The 17,134-nt window shown below is 51.4% G+C and overlaps 1 protein-coding gene across 1 annotated transcript in view; it reads right to left on the reverse strand.

Moving 5' to 3' along the window:
- The window catches only part of Sdk2 (sidekick cell adhesion molecule 2), a 280,717-nt gene that overhangs the window by 154,057 nt on the left and 109,526 nt on the right, over positions 1–17,134 (reverse strand). Inside the window, exon 2 of the mRNA XM_075990014.1 lies at positions 3,885–4,044. Within this exon, the coding sequence (XP_075846129.1) occupies positions 3,885–4,044 (160 nt within the window). The remainder of the gene's footprint in view (positions 1–3,884; positions 4,045–17,134) is intronic.

Genomic DNA, 17,134 nt, shown 5'->3' on the forward strand with positions numbered 1-17,134 from the left:
TAGTGGAGACAAGAGGTTTCTATCTGCCCATTACCTCTCCCCCCACTTCTGCTAATGTCGTCTGTCCTCCTCTTACTACCCTATGGCTGGAGTATGAAGAACTGCCTGTGCACACAACAGGCCTGGTTAGGTGTAGGGAGCATTCTGCTGCCCATTGTAACGGATTGGAGATGATCTGAGTTTGCCCGATCAGGTCCTCTTCTGCAACTTTCTAAGTAAAGTTTCTGGGGATGTCCTATTCAGGGTAGTCATAACCTGACCCCCCACCCTCCCAGCCTCCCCAGGTCACTCAGTGTGTGGGAATGAAGCCTGAACCCAGAGGTAGGGATAGCAAAATAGTTTATAGGGAAGAGGGCTAGGATTTACCAAGCTCTGGGTTCGAAGATCCACAGTTCCTGGAATAATCAATGTTGTGGAGGTTCTTACCTTAGTCCTGTGGTCTGTTCATAGTGTTCAGAAGGCAAAGGATCATGGGATGTAATAGTCACAAAGGGCAGAGGAGAGGCGAGTATGTGTGTGTGTGTGTGTGTGTGTGTGTGTGTGTGTGTGCGCGCATGCGCACATGTGTGAGGGGGGAGGGGAGAGGGGGAGAGAGAGGGAGAGGAAGAAAGAGACAGATAGACATACATACAGACATGGAGAGGCAGAGAGAGCGGGAGGGAGGGAATGAGGGAATGAAGGAGGGAGGGACAGAGGGAGGGAAGAGAAAAAGTGAGAGAAAGACAGATAGACAGACAGACAGACACACACACACACAGATACACAAAACTGGGCTTTCTGAAAGTCACTTGGATGGGGCCCAGGGAGAGTTGGGAGAGTTTGGACAAAGAGGCAAGAGAAAATAAACATTCGGGACATGTCTGGAGACCATAAACTGTCTGGCTTGCTGGCAGTGTCTTCTTTAGATGGAACCAGAGAACCAGCATGAGGCCAGGAGACGCCACTGGACACTGACCATGAAGAGTGCTAAGGTCACATGGAGGAGCCTGGCCCTAACTCACAGCCACAGCTAGTTTTTGATGAACCGGCCATCCGACCACTTCCCATTCAAGTATCTCATTGCCGCCATACCATGAAAGCCGCTGTTCCTGCAGCGGCAAAGCGATGGGCTGAGCTTCCCAAGTGGAAGCTCATTTATTTCCCCTGGATGACTTCCACCCAGCACAGCTATAAACCGGGATATTTGCATTCTCCCCACTGCTTTGTTTTCTAGAATTTGCAGAGCACAGTTAGCAGAAAGATGGCTAAGGATACACATTAAGGAAACAATTGCAGCGATCCTTTCTCCTTGAGAGGCAGGGTGGTGGATGGAAAAGACTCTCAGCTCTGGAGTCACGCAGCTCATCTTACAAGAAAAAGTTTGTACGTGTGCGCTGTGCGTGCATGTGCGCACGCCGTAGCACGTGTAGAAGCCAGAGGACAACTTTGGAGAGTCGCTTTCCCCTTCTGCCTTGCCTGGAAGTGGGGGTCTCTCTTACTGCTTTCTACTGCTCTACCACATACTCCAGGCAAACTGGTCCCTGACCTCCTGTCTTTGCCCCCACCTCACTGTAGGAGAGCTGGCCTTACAGATGTGCACCACCACATCTGGCCTTTCAGATAAGTTCTGGGAAACCCAGCTCAGGTGGCCAGGCTCGTAAGTGCTTTTACCCACTGAGCCGTCCCCCAATCTCTGTAGCTTATCGCTGAAGCTCAGCTTACACGGCTGACCTTGGGTGGGCCCTTGAACCTGTCTAAGCTCCAGCTTATGCATCTGTGAAATTCATAGGCTTGTTGGCAGAATCCAGTGGTGTTACTCCATAACATACATCACCGTGCCGACCCTCTATGAGTCCTTTCTTCATGAATCATGGTTATTACCATCATAACTGATGCTGATTGGGGGGGTTTTTGGGGATAGAGTCTCATCTCATTCTTTACATCCTTTTCCCAGGCTGGCCTGGAACTTGCTAGGTAGCTCAGGTTGGTCCTAGACTCAATATTTTCCTGCCCATAGGCTCTTGAAGTCCGGGATTGTTGACTGTGCAATTGTGCCTGGTGGTAGCATCTGCCGTAGTTGGGTCCGATGGCTCACTAGATGCTGCCCAAGAACCATTTCCAAAGGTAGCCCACTCCATCGCTGAGTGAAGCTGATGGTTGGCAGTGCTGCGGTGTTGAAGAAATAGCTTAGCTGGTGAAATGCTCACTGTGCCAACATGAGGACCTGACTCTGACCCTCAGAGCTCACTTCTTTTTCCTCCAAACCTGGCCTTGTGGCATGCGCTTGTAACTCTAGTGCTGGGGAAATGGAGACAGGAAGATCCCCAGGGCTCATTTGCCTCCCAGTCTCATTGAATTGGTCAGTTCCAGATCTGTGAGATCTATCTCAAGGAGAACAGTGGATGGAACCCAAGGAAGAACAGCCACTGAGGTTTCCTTCCAGCCTCCAGGCACATATGAACGCATGTGCACGTCTGCTCTCATGCATGCATAAACACACATGTGCACACACATACCACTGATCCTTGATCCAAACTGGGCTTTGCTGCTGAGTGGCACCCACCTGTACCCTGGCACTATAGGGTACCACAAGGGGCTTGGATCCAACTAGGGAACAAAGCCTCTTCCTCCAGGGTCCTTCTCCAGCTCCCTAGCCAAGGGCAAGCAGGAGGCTGCTTTTAAACCTGTACTTACAATATGTTTCTAGAAAGCTCTTGGTACCCCATTCAACTAAGTTCCCACCAAAGAGGATGTAGGGACCTTTTTACATACTGTCTACTGTTCCCGGTGATGCCATGTGGTAGTCAGTAATGGCTCCAGGTACCCAAATAAAAGCTATCATGTAGGCTTCTTGGAGAAGTCCTGCTGGCCTCCATGTAGGAGATGCATGGTCTATAATAGCTGGCAGAGGAAGATGGTCTCTTACTTCCTGGTGTTCTCCACACAACCTCCCCAGAGGGGATGGTGCCGCCTCTTCTCCTTTGTTGGCTGATATGGTCAGCCTGCACCAGCTGAGCCAGAGTGGGGTCACAAACGGCGAAAGGAGGTCACCCCAAACTCTGGCCTTCTTGCTTCATAATGGAAAGGCTGACTATCTGGAGAGGGTGGGCAGCTGCTCCGGTGGCCAACCCCCCTCTTATTTGCATTTTCATCCCTGGTGACAGATTTGTATCAGCATCCCCAGGGCAGGACAATCTTGTTTCCCCAACAAAACCGATTATGCACATCGGGCTTGGGGATTAATCACAGGCAAGGGGCTGGGAGCCAATAAGAAAAGGCAGAGATGGGAAGATAAGAGTGGGGGGAGGGAGCGCAGGGCGTTTCTGTTCTGCAGGGCCAGGAAGTAAGCAGAGGCCAGGCTCCACTGGGGGAGGGCCCCTCAGATATGTTACTGGTGGCAAAAATTCACCTGTGCTAACTCCGTGTTCTCACTCCCTACTTGTCCCTATTCAGCCAGAGTGAGGGAAGGGAGGAGTCATGAAGTCCAATGCTCAGGACAGGTCCCCTTCATCTCCCATCCACCCGATCCCCCAAAGGCATGTCTCCTGTGTTGCTGCCTCCTCCATTGCTGCATGTCCTATTCCATTGACTCCAGCCTCCTTCAATAGAACTTTCTAGACATGGTGGGGTTCTTTCCAGGGGAGAGGAGGTGAGAAAGGCACTAGTTACATCCTCAACGCCATCTCTGCCGCATCCAGTGTCATATCGGCAACACCCAGGGATACCGCTCGGCCATCTAGTGTAGGCATCACCAGAGTAGGGTGTCAACTCCAGAATAGGGCGGTCCCAGCCTCTCGGGAGTATTGCATGGGAGCCTGTGACCTGTGTATGTACCCAAGTCTCCCACCCTCCTTTCTCTGGATAGGGAGACGCTAGCCCCAGGCAGACGGGAGGGGACGACTTGCCTGTACTCCAGCGAGAACCTGGTCAGCTCCCGGTTGTTGTGCAGCCACTTGAACTCCAGCGGCCAGCTGCCCTCGGCCATGCACGTGAGCACCAGCCGGTTCCCCTCCAGATGCACTTGTGTGCGCACCGGCTCTGTCTTGAAGTACGGCGGAACGTCATCTGTGGGAAACAGGGCACAGAGCCACCAGTTAGCACTTGCTCAACACCACGTGTTGGCCCACCGGATACCCAAGGCAGACAGAGCAGGGGCAGCTGGGTAATCTGCCTAAGGTCATACACTGAGAAGTACCTGAACTCGGGCCAGTGTGGCTCTGGCGTTCGGTGCTCAGAGAGTAAGCTTTGCCCGCTTACTCTTCTCTCTTTCTGACCTCTGCCTCTGCTCCACCCTCCCCAACATCCATCACTTCTGGTTCCCCCAGCCCCTGCCACCTTTGGAAGTCTTGTCCAGTTCTCATCCTTTGTTTCCGGGTTTTAAAACTCCAGGGAAGAAAGAAAAGGGATGCCCACTGGGCTTCAGCCAAAGGAAGGTAAGCTTCACTAGGAAGACCCAGAGCCGTGGTCCTGGGGAGATGGCTCAGCTGTTGTGTAGGAATGGGGACCCGAGTTACCGGGTTACAATCTCCATGCCCACATAAACATCCAGGCTTTGGCGCATACACCTATAACCCCAGCACTGTTGTGGGGATAGAGGCAGAAGGATCCCTGGGGCTTGTTGGATGCCAGCCAGTGTAGCTCCAAGTTAATGAGAGACCCTGTCTGGAGAGGATAAGGCAGGGAGTGACATCAACATACTTAATGTCCTCCTCTGGACTCCACGTTCATGTGTGGGTGAGTGAACCTGTACACATACATGTACAGACACAACACACACATGCACACACAAAGGGAAAAGAAACGCACGGAACTGAGGTGACACAAGGTTCAAGTGATAGAAGGGCCCCTCCCCGAAGCTGGAAAGCACCTCAAAAATAGAGTCTGTTTAGTTAGCCCCTCTGCCACCGGACTGCTGGCCTCCAGACAGGCAGCCTCAGTCTCCCCATTCTGGCTTCCCAGGCCCAGGTAGCTGCTCTACTGCCCTGCAGAGTCACTGCCCCTGTCTGGCCCGGCTCACCCACATGGAGCATGAAAGCTCCAAGCTCCAAAGGAGTGACATGCTTCATTCCCCAGACTCAGACTGCTCAGGCAAATGACTCAGGATGGAAGAGAGCCTTCTTCCCCATGGGGAAGAGGACAGAAGTGGGGTAGGGTGGGGGATGGGATTAGACCAGGGTGTTGGGAGGAGAGGGAGGAGGGGGAGCAGAGTTCCTAGGCCATCTTTGCATCGCCAGCCTCTGGAACTTGGAACGGATCAAGGTAGTGGGCAGATGTCAACATCTGGTAAGAGCATCAACAGCAGCCCTAGTCCCCACAGATTCTGTTATTTTAGAAGATTCTACATATGCTCATTTGAGCCTCACAGTGACCTCATGACTCCGGGGAATAGGATGTATGTTTTAGAAAGGACACAATGAGGCCAGGTCTTCAGAACCTGTTGAAGACCGCACAGCAGAGAATAAAAATCCAGATTACAGGACCAGCTACCCCCTTTGAGGAAGCTGGGCTACCTCCCTGACCGTGGTAGCTGGGCCAGGGCTAACAGGAGTAGGTGAGTACAAAGTGAGAGGCATACTCTGCGTTTGTGTGCCCTGGTCCAGGCGTCAACAGCCTGAGGAAGTGTGCCACAGAGAGCGACCTCTACAGCTCATCTAGAACATCTCCAGAGGCCTACTTAGGACTTTCCATACACCACACAGCGGCAGATACAGGGTCCAATCCCACCTTCCCAGGCTAAACCTATAAGCTGCCGACAGGTTCCAAGAGATCAGAGTCACATAGGAAGTCGCCAGCAGGGCAGTGTGGGTGTCCTGACCTCCAGGCAAGTGGCAAGAGCTCTTGCAGCATCTGCAGGCCACTGTCTTATAGTCATCCCATGCTGGCCAGCTGCGTGGCAGAGGGCAAGCACTGGCTCTTCAGAGTCTCAGTTTCACCATGAGTGGATATAAAGGAGAAACAAGGGGTACAGAAAAAGAAAAGATTGGCACAGTGCTGGCTTAGGCCTTCCTCTAGGGATAGATGTTCCATGTGGGGTTATCTAGTTCTATGTGGACGTCTGTGGCAGGGATGGGCACTGACATTCTCAGGGCTGGGCTAGGTCAGAGTTCATGCTCCCCTGAGAGCCTAGAACTAGGAAAGCCCCTAAAACACTTGACAGTGTGCTTTGAGACTAAGGAAGGGAGGAAAGGAAAGGAAGAGGAGGAGGGGCATGGACTGTCGGGCTGGACAGGGCTGTGCTGGGCCCATCTGCACACCAGGTTGGGCCCCACGATCTCTGGTCCTGGGTCTCCCCTCATCCTCTGATTTTACCAGAATGGGCCACTCACAGTCAGGTTCACCTTTTGTTTCCAGGTCTAACCTGGGCTCAAGGACTGATTTTTACCAGCTCACTGTTCAGGCCCCAGGAGTGGACAACCTGGGCAAATGCCTTGTGCTCAGATGGTTTGATTTCAGTAAAAGTTACAATGGGTTCTTGGGGTACCAGTCAAGTGACCCTGCTCTGAAGTAGCACCCCTAAACCTTATAACATTGTACACCACTTATATACTCCATCTTATGAGTGCATAAATTATACAGTTTGAAGGGGGGGGCTCTTCCTAGAATTCCTGCCCCAGAGGGCAAGCCCGAGGGTAGCTTGGAGAGCAAGCATTACCAAGGCCTTTTCATACCGTCTCCTTGGCTCTCTTTACAGCTGTCCTGTGACTCTTCTGCCTAAGGAGCAATTGAGGGGGCTGGGGATGCAGGTCAATCAGTAGCATGCTCGCCTGGCATGCAGGAGGCTCTGGCTTTGACCTCCAGCAACGTACACACCAGGCATGGTGATGCACACCTCTCCTCCCAGAACTCAAGAGGTGGAGGCAGGAGGATCAACAGTTCAAGGGCACCCCTTGACTACATATTAGCTAGTGCGGGAGGCCAGCCTGGGCTCTATGAGACCCGATCTCAGAAACAGGCTGAGCAGTTGAAAGGGCACCTCTTTCGGATCCCCAAAGCTGAGTCTTTTCTGAGGTGCTTGAGTCTTTGCGGTTCTGGCTGGCTGGGTAAAGAGAGGCCGGTGGGTACCTGTTTGCCAGGGAGAGCGACTTCCTACCTCAGGAGGCAGCCAGTGCTGCTCTGGGCTTAACAAATGGGCACATTCTCACTTCAAAGGCACATTCATATTCTCCAGCGGCTTTCAAGAGCCCTTTGAATCGCGGTTTTAAAAACCCTCGGTTTGAGGCTGTCATTGCTCGTTTGTTTTAAAACAATAACATTCCCAGCCCCGCGTGATTAAATCCCTTCCTTGGATGTGGGCTGACTCAGAGCTAGCACTGTGAGAGGAGGAGGAGGGTGGTGGGTGTGTTTGAACACATGCAAGCGAGCACACACACACACACACACACACACACACACACACACACACGCTCTGCACCTAGTCATCTAGCCTCTGTGGGCCCGCTCATGGGTCACTTGCTCTGAATGAATTTACCAGCTCACTGCTCAGGCCCCAGGAGTGGACAACCTGGGCAAATGCCTCGTGCTCGGATGGTTTGATTTCAGAGGCTGCTGGAGATAATGGCCATGGGGGAAGGAGAGGGAGCCCATGTTTGAGCACCTGCTGAGTACCAGGCCCTGCCTTGATCCTCTCCATCCCTTCTTTCATGTTATCCTCCTGAGATGACACAGAGGGACGGAAGTGCCTCCCCCAAGGCCACTGCTTTGTGGTCACCCTTGCTCTAGTGCTCCTTACCCTCTGGGTACAGGGACCCTGGGAGGGAGGCTCTATTCAAAGGAAACATTAGGAAGTGTAGAAGTGTACCAGTAGGCCCCAAGGGCATCAGAAAGCAGGAGCTGGCTGGGAGCTGGGGTGTGGTCCACAGGAGGATGGATGACTGTGAGGGTGTGATTTGTGCTTGTGTGTGCATATGCATGTGTGTGTACACATACCAGTATGCATATGCCCACATGTGTACCTGACACGTCTATGAGTCTGGGCACATCTGCCCCCACCCCGCATATCTGTACCTGGAAATCTGTCTCCTTTTGCTCATGAATTCACAGGAACGGAGAGACTGTAGGCTTTGGAAGCCACTGACTTTCTGCACCTCAGTTTTCTTAGCAGTAAGCTGGGGCAAGTATACTGCAAAGACTAAATGGGCTCAGATTAAATAAAGTAATAAGCCCAGACCAGAAGCCGGCACATGCCTAAGACAAGACATTGATTGCCCCCACCAGTCACATACGTGGATGGGCGCACCATGATGCACAGAAACTAGTACTCCGGTAGCGCAGGCTGCTAGGTCTCCTCTGCTTTTGTTTTCCCATGAGGCTGTGCTCAACCTGCGGAACTATATGTCCACCATGGACAGGTGAGGCTCCTGCAGTAAGAAGGGGTTACTGCACAGGGAATTCTGGGTAAATAGAATCAACATTACAAGCATGTTGTCCCCCCATCTTTATTAAAATACTTAAATTGACAACAGCAATGATGACAGGTGTCCATTGCTTTAGTACACACGCTGAGGAGGTGAGAGGACCACTTGTGGAAGTCAGGTCTCTTCCTCTACCATGGGCTCAGGGATCAAGCTCATCCACCAGGCTTGCAAAGCAAGAGCTGGTACCCACTGATCCATCTTGCTCCCCCATTCTACCCCAGTTTTTACAAAATGAGACAAAGTGATTCTAAAATTCATATAAAATAACCCCCAAAATGGATTAAAACTGGGCCTGGAGATATGGCTCAACTTGTATGCAGGCTAAGAGCATGTCCTGCGCTTGCAGAGAACCCAAGTTTGGTCCCTGTCATTCATATTGGGCAGCTTATAATTGTCTGTTATTCCAGCTCCAGAGGGGACCTGATGCTTCTAGGCCCTGGGGTACCTTCACTCACCTTCAAGTACATAGACACATAATTTAAAAACTTTTAAATCTTCTTTTAGAAAGCCAAAAATGAAACAAACAATCCAGCAACAAAAACAAAGCAAAACAAAATCCAAACCCCAAACCGTTTTTAAAAAAGTCTGGACCATGTGGGGAAAGACTAGCCCAGATGCTGAAGTGTAAGATAAAGTAGCCATCACTTAGACAGTGTGGTCTTTATGACTATTGGGATGAAGGGATGATCTTGGACCCTAGAAATGAACCCAAATCTATAATAGGATTTTTAATGTACAATGAAAGCAGAATTGCAAATCAAGGTGGGGGTGAGGGGTGGGGAGGATCAATTACTCAGCACAGGGCTTTGGAGCAGCCAGAGAGCCATGTGGGAATAAAACATAGAACTGAATATCTTCCTCACACTTTACCTCAAAATAAACGCTGGAGGGATTGATGTTTTAAACATGAAAATGAAATTCTAAAAGAACTTGAGGGGTGAAATCACAAAAGTTTAAAAATACACAATGCTGGTAGAGTTAAGACGCTGCCAAGCACTTTCTAAGTACCACGAGAGCTCCAGACGGTCAGGAGACAGACGATGCCTTCAACTCTACGAAAATTCTTCAGAGGGAAGAGAAAACCCACACATCAAAAGCAGCGACACATGACAGACTGGGGGAAGATATTCTCGACACTTATCACAGACAAAGATCTGAGTTGCCTGAAGAAAAGAAATGTTCTCAGCCGGGTACAGTATTACAAGGCCTTGAAGCCTAGCATTCGGGAAGCAGAGGCAGGTGGATCTCTATGAGTTCGAGGCCAGCATGGTCTACAGAGTGAGTTCAACCCAGCCAAGGCTATATAGTGAGACCCTGCCTCATAAAAAAAATGTTTTCATAAATTCATTAGATTAAACAAGGAGTAGCAATGGGTAAGGGGTGTAAATGGTTCAGACGGAATGAGGATGTTTGACCTCCGCATGAAGCAGGTGAAGTAAGTCACAACATGGTACCCCATCCCCCCTCCTCCGCCAAGGTGTGAGAGTGTAAGACCCAATGGACTCAAGTGGAGTGCAGGGAGCAGGTGTCCAGGGGACACACCCCTCTGGGGCTGGGACCTGGTATCTATCTATGGAGCGCAACCTGACATTTCTATTACAGCCTTCCCATTCCTCCAGCTCTCCAAACGCAGCTCCCTCTGTCTCCGCTTCTGCATACGTGGGATGGCAGCATCTCGGAGCTGTGACACCTGCGTGCTGATGCAGAGGGTACCCAGCAAAAGAATGATTGTATCTCCAGCACGAGACTCCTCCATGGCAGGGGATCCCAGAACAACCATTGAGAGCCACCATTGTGTCATTGACGGAATCTGCTACTGCCCGTACAGAAATCGTCAAAACCGTATTTGTTTATTTATAGACAGGGATTCGTGTAGCTCAAGTTGGCCTCAGATTTGTTCTGTTGCCCAGGATGACCTTGAACTTCTAATCTTCCTGCCTCTACCTCCACAGTGCTGGGGTTGGAGGCACGCATCACCATGCCTGGTGTATGTGGTGCTGGGCTTATGGGCTTTGTGCATGGTAGGCAAGCAATCTTTAACTGAGCTCCAACCTCCAGCGCTTTGGGTATGCATCCACGAGCACCCAGGAGTGTATGTGGGCAGTGAGAACGGTTACAGGGCAACTGCACTGAGGACAGGGGAAGAACAGGCCCTGTGTGTGATCCAGGAGTGTCACACAGCGGGGGATGTCCCCCGGTCATGAGAGACCGACTCCCATGAATGAACTGCTGACTGCAGAGGCCAGCAAGGGGTCTTAGTGCTGGCTTCCTTCTAATTTCCCGTGTCGGGTCTGGAGGCCCTGACTGCCATTTCCTCTTGACATTGCCACTAAATACCCTCATTGTCACGGGTGGAAGCCAGGCTGAAAGCTGAATAGCTCCATACAGAAGCTAATCTCAACTTAAACTGCCCTCTTCCGCCAGTCCCTCTGCCACATAGTACCATCTTTCTCCTGATTGGCCAGACTCTCTCAGCCTCATCTTTTAGGGGCTTTCACTTCTCAGTCTGGCTGGGGACTAGCACCTCCCATGGAGCCATTCCTGCTGGGAATACTGGCCAGAGGCAGAAGAGAAGCTGGGGTGAAGGCATCCTCTGCCAGGCTCCTAATTAGCCAAAGGGCCTCCCTCTGCCCTTCAGAGAAAGTTTCAAAAGCCACTAAACAGAGACGAATTCCCTTCCAGCTCTGAATGCCCTCAACTCCTTCTTCCTCCAGACTCCTAATAAGAGCCCAGGCGAGCCAGCAAGTGACCTGGGTCATAGAATGCTATGGTTTTGAGACTCAGGAATTTCTCTCCTGTATCCCCTGGTCAGCCACCTCTGTCCTGACCTCCACAGCTTCCTGGAGGGCTGTCTGGCTTGGAAGCCTGGATGCATGAAAACTGGTTGTTGAGTACCCGAGGAGAGCTTCAGGTCAGAAAGAGAGCTAAGGCTCAGGGCAGGCCTTCTCGAGCTTCCAAACAGTATGGTTTTAAGCTAGCTCAGGTCTGGGTTAGAGGCAGGCTAGGCTTGTATAAGTTCTTATGGGGCTTTCCCCACAGTGTCTGTGACTCTACAGGTCTTTTGGGCATGGAAGCCCAGATATATGGGGTGCAGAGAGGTTAGTACTAAGCTTGAACTCTGGGCAGGGGGCTCAGGAATAGGCTATCATAGCTCAAGAGGAGGTTTCCAGGTCTCTCCTGGCCCCTGTTCTCCAGCAGAATGTTTTTGGGGGTACACAGTGCAGAGGAGGAACAGGTGTTCCCTGCAAGAGACCCAGACTTCCAGCTGTTTCCCTCGCTTCCACGCTCATGTCTGGCACACCTGCTTGCCCACTTCTAGCCCACCTGTGCCAGGGCCTTGAACTCCTGTGCCCCCCACTCTCCTGATGCATGCCCATAAATGAGACGCTAATCAATGCTCCTCCCCTGTCTCCTGGCAGATGCCTGGCCCTCTTGGCCTGTTGCTGTCTGCATGCCAAGTGCTTCATTAGCCAGGAAAAAAGGCTCTTGCCCTCCTTAATCTAATCCTTGCCAGTGACCTTCAGGAGCTAGTGACCTTCTGACGCCGGGAGCCTGGGAGGGTGCAGCAATCAGTTCCACCGCAGCCTCCACAGCTGTGGACGGATGAATTTCTCGCTCAGAAAAGCATGTTCAAAAGCATCTAATGGAACGGATCATCAATTTGTTTGAATACACATCTAATCTGATTAGGGGGGCCTGGCTACCAGGGCAGCCAGCGTAACCTAGCCCCGACACAGCCCTGGGGAATTGTAATTGGGGTGGCAGGGATCCAGTTAGGGAAAGGGGAGCATGTGCCTGACCCCATTACCCAACAGGCTCCCTCGGGCTGGACCCCTTGGACGGCCAGTCAAAGGATGACACAGGGAAGTATACTCATTCAGTGAGGATGCCCGAGGACTGAGCTGATGGCTCCAGTTTGTCTACAGCCCCAGCAGGTACAGGGCCTGGTACAGGGCCCCGGGGCTCACACGATGCTCTGGGAGCATCTTGTGAATGAATGATCAGACCTGGTAGTACTGTGGTCTTCTGGGATTCCCTAAAGCTATGCGCGGTGAAAATGTTATCTTCAGGACAAGACTTAAGTGATGGCTGTCCTGGATTGAACAGTGACACTCCTTCTCTCCCCTGAAAAACCCCTCCTAAGAGCCGGGCGGTGATGGCGCACGCCTTTAATCCCAGCACTCAGGAGGCAGAGGCAGGCAGATCTCTGTGAGTTCGAGGCCAGCCTGGTCTACAAGAGCTAGTTCCAGGACAGGAACCAAAAAGCTACGGAGAAACCCTGTCTCGAAAATAAAACAAAAACAAAAACAAAAACAACAACAACAACAACAAAAACCCTCCTAAAAACTTCAGAATGTGAATTTACTTGGAAGCAGAATCATTGCTGATGGGATCAGAGAAGATGAAGCCACACAAGAGTAGAACTAGCTCTATGTGATGGATGTTGTTAAAAGAGGTTGTAATGCAGGCCAGGAGACACAGGCCTATTCATTACTTTGTTTTCAGCTCTTCCGATAAACTACCATGACCAAAGACAATTTAAGGGCTTATTTTAGCATCTCTCTTCCAGAGGACAAAAGCCCATCACGGCAGGAAAAGCATGGCAGCAGAAGCAGGAAGCAGAGAGATTGAATTTCATCCCTGCACAGGAAGCAGAGATAAAGAGGGAGAACAGGAAGTGGGGAGAAGCCATAAACCCTCACAGCCCGCTCCCAGTGATGAACTTCCTCCTGCAAGACTCCACCCCTTAAAGGCTCCATAACCTCCCCAAACAATGCCACTCACTGGGGACCAAGTGATTTTAATTTCAAATCCCAAGTGTATTTGAAAATATATGATCCTATGAACACTTCTCATTCAAATGCCAACGGTCAGATAAGAGGACAAAAAGTTCAAAGCCTGCCTGGGCAGTTTGGTGAGATCCTGTCTCAATGGATGAATAAATGGGCTAGGGATATAATCCAGGGAAGGAGTGTTGCCTAGGATGTGCAAGGCCTTAGTTCGGTCGCCAGTGCATATTAAAAGGTGCTATGGGATTATGGTTTGCACAGGAAATGTCCCACCGAAAAGCACATGCTTGAAGGCTTAGTTCCGGAGGCAGAAACATTCAGAGCAGGGTTTGGGGAAGTGATTGGATCATGAGGGCTCTTCTTCCTGAGTGGGTTGGTGCACTGATAGACTCAGAATTTAAATAGGCAACCAGGATGCAGCGGAACTGTAAAAACTGGGTCTGTTGAAGGAAGTTGATCACTAGGGGTCACGCTTTTGAAAGACAAACCTTGTCTCTGGCACCGCTTTTCCCATCTCTGCTTTGCTTCCTGTTTGCTATGAGGGGGGCAGCTCAGATTTACCATGGGCTGCCAGCCATGATGTTTGGCTTTGTGTCTGTTACAAGGGGAGCCAGTCGACTTTGGACTGAAACCACAGATGTGAGGAGCCAAGAAGAATCTTTCCTCCCAAATCCTCAGGGATTTGTCACACCAGCTCAAAGTCTGACAACCAGAAGAGAAGAGTTAACGCAAGGGCTGAGAATCTTGGGAAGGGGAAGGCCACATGGAGACAGGAAGACACTAGATTGATGAACCCACAAGCCATGGAGCACCAGGCATTGCTGGGGAAACCATGGGGAACAGGAATGAGGAAGACTCTCTTCCCAGAGCTGTCGAAGGGGCCAACAGACTCCAGACTCTGTCCTATAGAACAATGGTGATAAGTTTCAGGTCATTCAGCTGGTAGGAGTGTGTTATGGCCAATCTAGGAAACTCACAGGATGCTTCATGGCATCTTGTGCCCATCATCTCACTCAGAGCAGAGGCCAAGAGTCCTCAGAGAGCTGCTCCCGATACACCGTGCACCCTACCCCAGGGCCTCTGCAATACTATTCTATCCCACAGAAATCCCTTTTGCTCCTTCTTCCCTGGGAAAACATGGGTCTCAGATTCATCTCATGGAAGTCCAATGCAGTGTTCTCTTGAATTTTCTTCCTGAGCTCTCGTCTGTATGCCCAGATTGTGAAGGGTGTGCCCCTCACAGCAATACAAAAATCAGAGATATATGGGGTGACCCTCACACAGCATGTCATGTGCTAGAAGGCAGATTGAGGGGCTCCAACCTTCTTATAGCCACAGCCAGGCACTAGACTGCATGCAGGATGTCTACATGTCCAGGTGACTTGTAGACCTGGGCATGGTATGTTCCTCTTGGTGATTGGCCATCAAGAGAATCCCTACACATGCCTCTCCAGCTCTGCCCCGGAAAGATCTGAGTAGCTGCGTGCATCCTGACTTGACTGAATCCTGGAATGGGATCTCTTGGGCTCAGCTCCAAAGGGCCCTCCTACTCCCTAGCCACGTGACTGTAGATATGAACTCCCTGCTCCTCAGTCTCCTCTCCTGGAACTGGGTTGACATCCACAGCTACAGAGAGGGGCTGGTGCTGTGGCTCACGTGTGGCTTGGATAAAGCATCAGCGAGAAGGAGGCCACTGTCACCCTTCGCCTCTGCTCAGCATCGTAGTGGAGCCTTCCCGCCCTGGACGGCGAAGGTGAATAACATCGGATCAGCCCCAGCCTGGCGTAAAAAAAATGGTTCTCATTCCCCGTGGGTTTATTTTCTAATTAACAGGAGGAGGGAGCCCTTTCTCCCGCCTCAGCCAGAGGGTTCAGAGATTAAACTTATCCATTGATTAGGATGTTTGCTGCCTAACGGTTCTATTATCATGTCGGAGTAGTCAGAGTCACTCGAGCTGTAAAACACTGATAATAAAAATTTACACCAACTCCAGGAATTCCTCTCGAGAAACTTGATTGTGTTGCACAGACCACACACTGTCCTTGGTGACCTCGGTGCGGGGTGGTACGCTTGGGGCAATTCTCCAGTTATAGGAGGGACCCAGGAGCCTCACAAATCAATCAAGGGTCAGCACTGGGGCTTAGCTGTCTCCAAATCCAGGGTCTCTGTGATTTGATCCCACCCCAGCCCTGCCACTCTCCCAGGTGATGCTTGCTGCCCTACAAGGTACCAGTTCTCAGATCGCCCACTGAGTCATCACTGATTGTGATGACAGAGAGACACTGGCCGTCCACAGATCAGAAAGATGCTTTGGACAGTCCACAGTCCAGAGGCCTCAGGAGTCCACCCCACTGGCTGATGAGAGCATCCTTAGACACATCCTCAGGACACAGGACACAGGAGGCTGTGCAGCAAAGAACGGGCCCGTGGTTCTCTGAGTCTGGCTGGTATGACTCCCAGGAACAACTCTGTATTTCTTTACCAGAAATCAGGATTCTCACCCACCAAGACACAGATGACAGGTGGACGGGCACTCGGGGAGGTGACAAACTTAACCCTAGCATGAAACAATATCCAAAGTCCGGTGGAAGACAGCTGAGCCTCCCTTCCCCTCTCCCCCATCCTGCCAGTGTTATCCACTCAATTTCCCTGGCTTCTTTCTCCTCTGCTTCCCTGGTGTCAGCATCGGGCAGCTGAACCTACAAAGGAAAGGAAAGCAGGCATGGGCTAAGGGCCTAATCCATGTGAGCGAGCTCCTCCTGTCTCATTTAATCCTTCTAGCTGCCTTGGTGGGGCCCTGCAATCAACCACCCCTTTATTTCTCTCATCTGAAGCTCTTGCAGAGAGAGAGAGACAGGTCACGTGAGCACCAGTGACAGAATGGGGTTTGAACTTGCCAAGGCCTCTGATCTCTCTTAGGGTCAGGGCTGGATTTGATCTCAGGAAAGGCGTCTACCAGGGCTGGGGGAGGAGGAAAAAACAACTCAGGAGCTAGACTACCCTCCCTACACAGAGGCTGAGAGATGGAACCCGCCTACGAGGAAGAGCACACATTCATCAGGCTGGTGACCCCGCTGTACCGGCGCTTTGTGGCGTGTAACAAAGACTGCGGAGCAGAAAATTGGAGTTCAATTTGCCGTCCATCCCGTGCGCAGCGCTCAGCCCATTCCAGTCCCTGGCAGGCACCTCTGCGCTTTATCATAAATAATAACACACGCGGCTCTATGGCCCTTTCCACAGTTAGAGTCCCCAAGCAATTTACAAGCTGGATTATCCACAGAGGCCTGCACAGCTGCATACGGCCCCTCCCTGGCACAATGAAGAACGTGCTCCATTGGGCCATCTTCCTGGCCTCCTTCCTGGCAGTTGGGTGTGAAGCCATCCACCCCTGCCCGGCAGTCTTAGGCCCTTGCTGGAACAGGTGTAGGGGACACAGTAGCTCCTTTTGGGGCTGAGAGATTGCTCAGTGGTTTAGAATACATACTGGGCTTGCAGAGGGCTTTGGTACCCAGCACTCAGAGCAGGTAGCTCAAAAGCACCTGTAACTCCAGCTCTGGGGATCCTACACTCCTGACCGCCCTTGGCATCTGCAATCATGTAACCCCTTCCTGCCCCCATGCACTTAATTTAAAATAGCAAAAATAAGTCTTGAAAGAGAAAGTGGTTTCCTGTCTCCACCGGGAGCTCCATTTCCCTCCTCTGAAGCTTGGGCAGCCTGTTGAGGCTTCATCAGCAGAGACTACTAGGCCCAGAGGGATGGGATAATTTGTCTGAGATCACCATATGGGCTGCTGTGCAGAAGCCCAAACCTGGGGAGAGTGGTCATTAGTTTGTGGACACAGAGCCCTATGGAGGGAGGTCTGTGGATGGGCAGATTGACCCACTGCCTCTGGAAAGTCTTCCTCGGAGGCAGGGCTCAGGCAGAGCCTGCAGGAGCTTCAGCCCCACTCT

This window comes from Microtus pennsylvanicus, chromosome 11 (assembly GCF_037038515.1).
Source record: "Microtus pennsylvanicus isolate mMicPen1 chromosome 11, mMicPen1.hap1, whole genome shotgun sequence".
NCBI lineage: Eukaryota > Metazoa > Chordata > Mammalia > Rodentia > Cricetidae > Microtus > Microtus pennsylvanicus.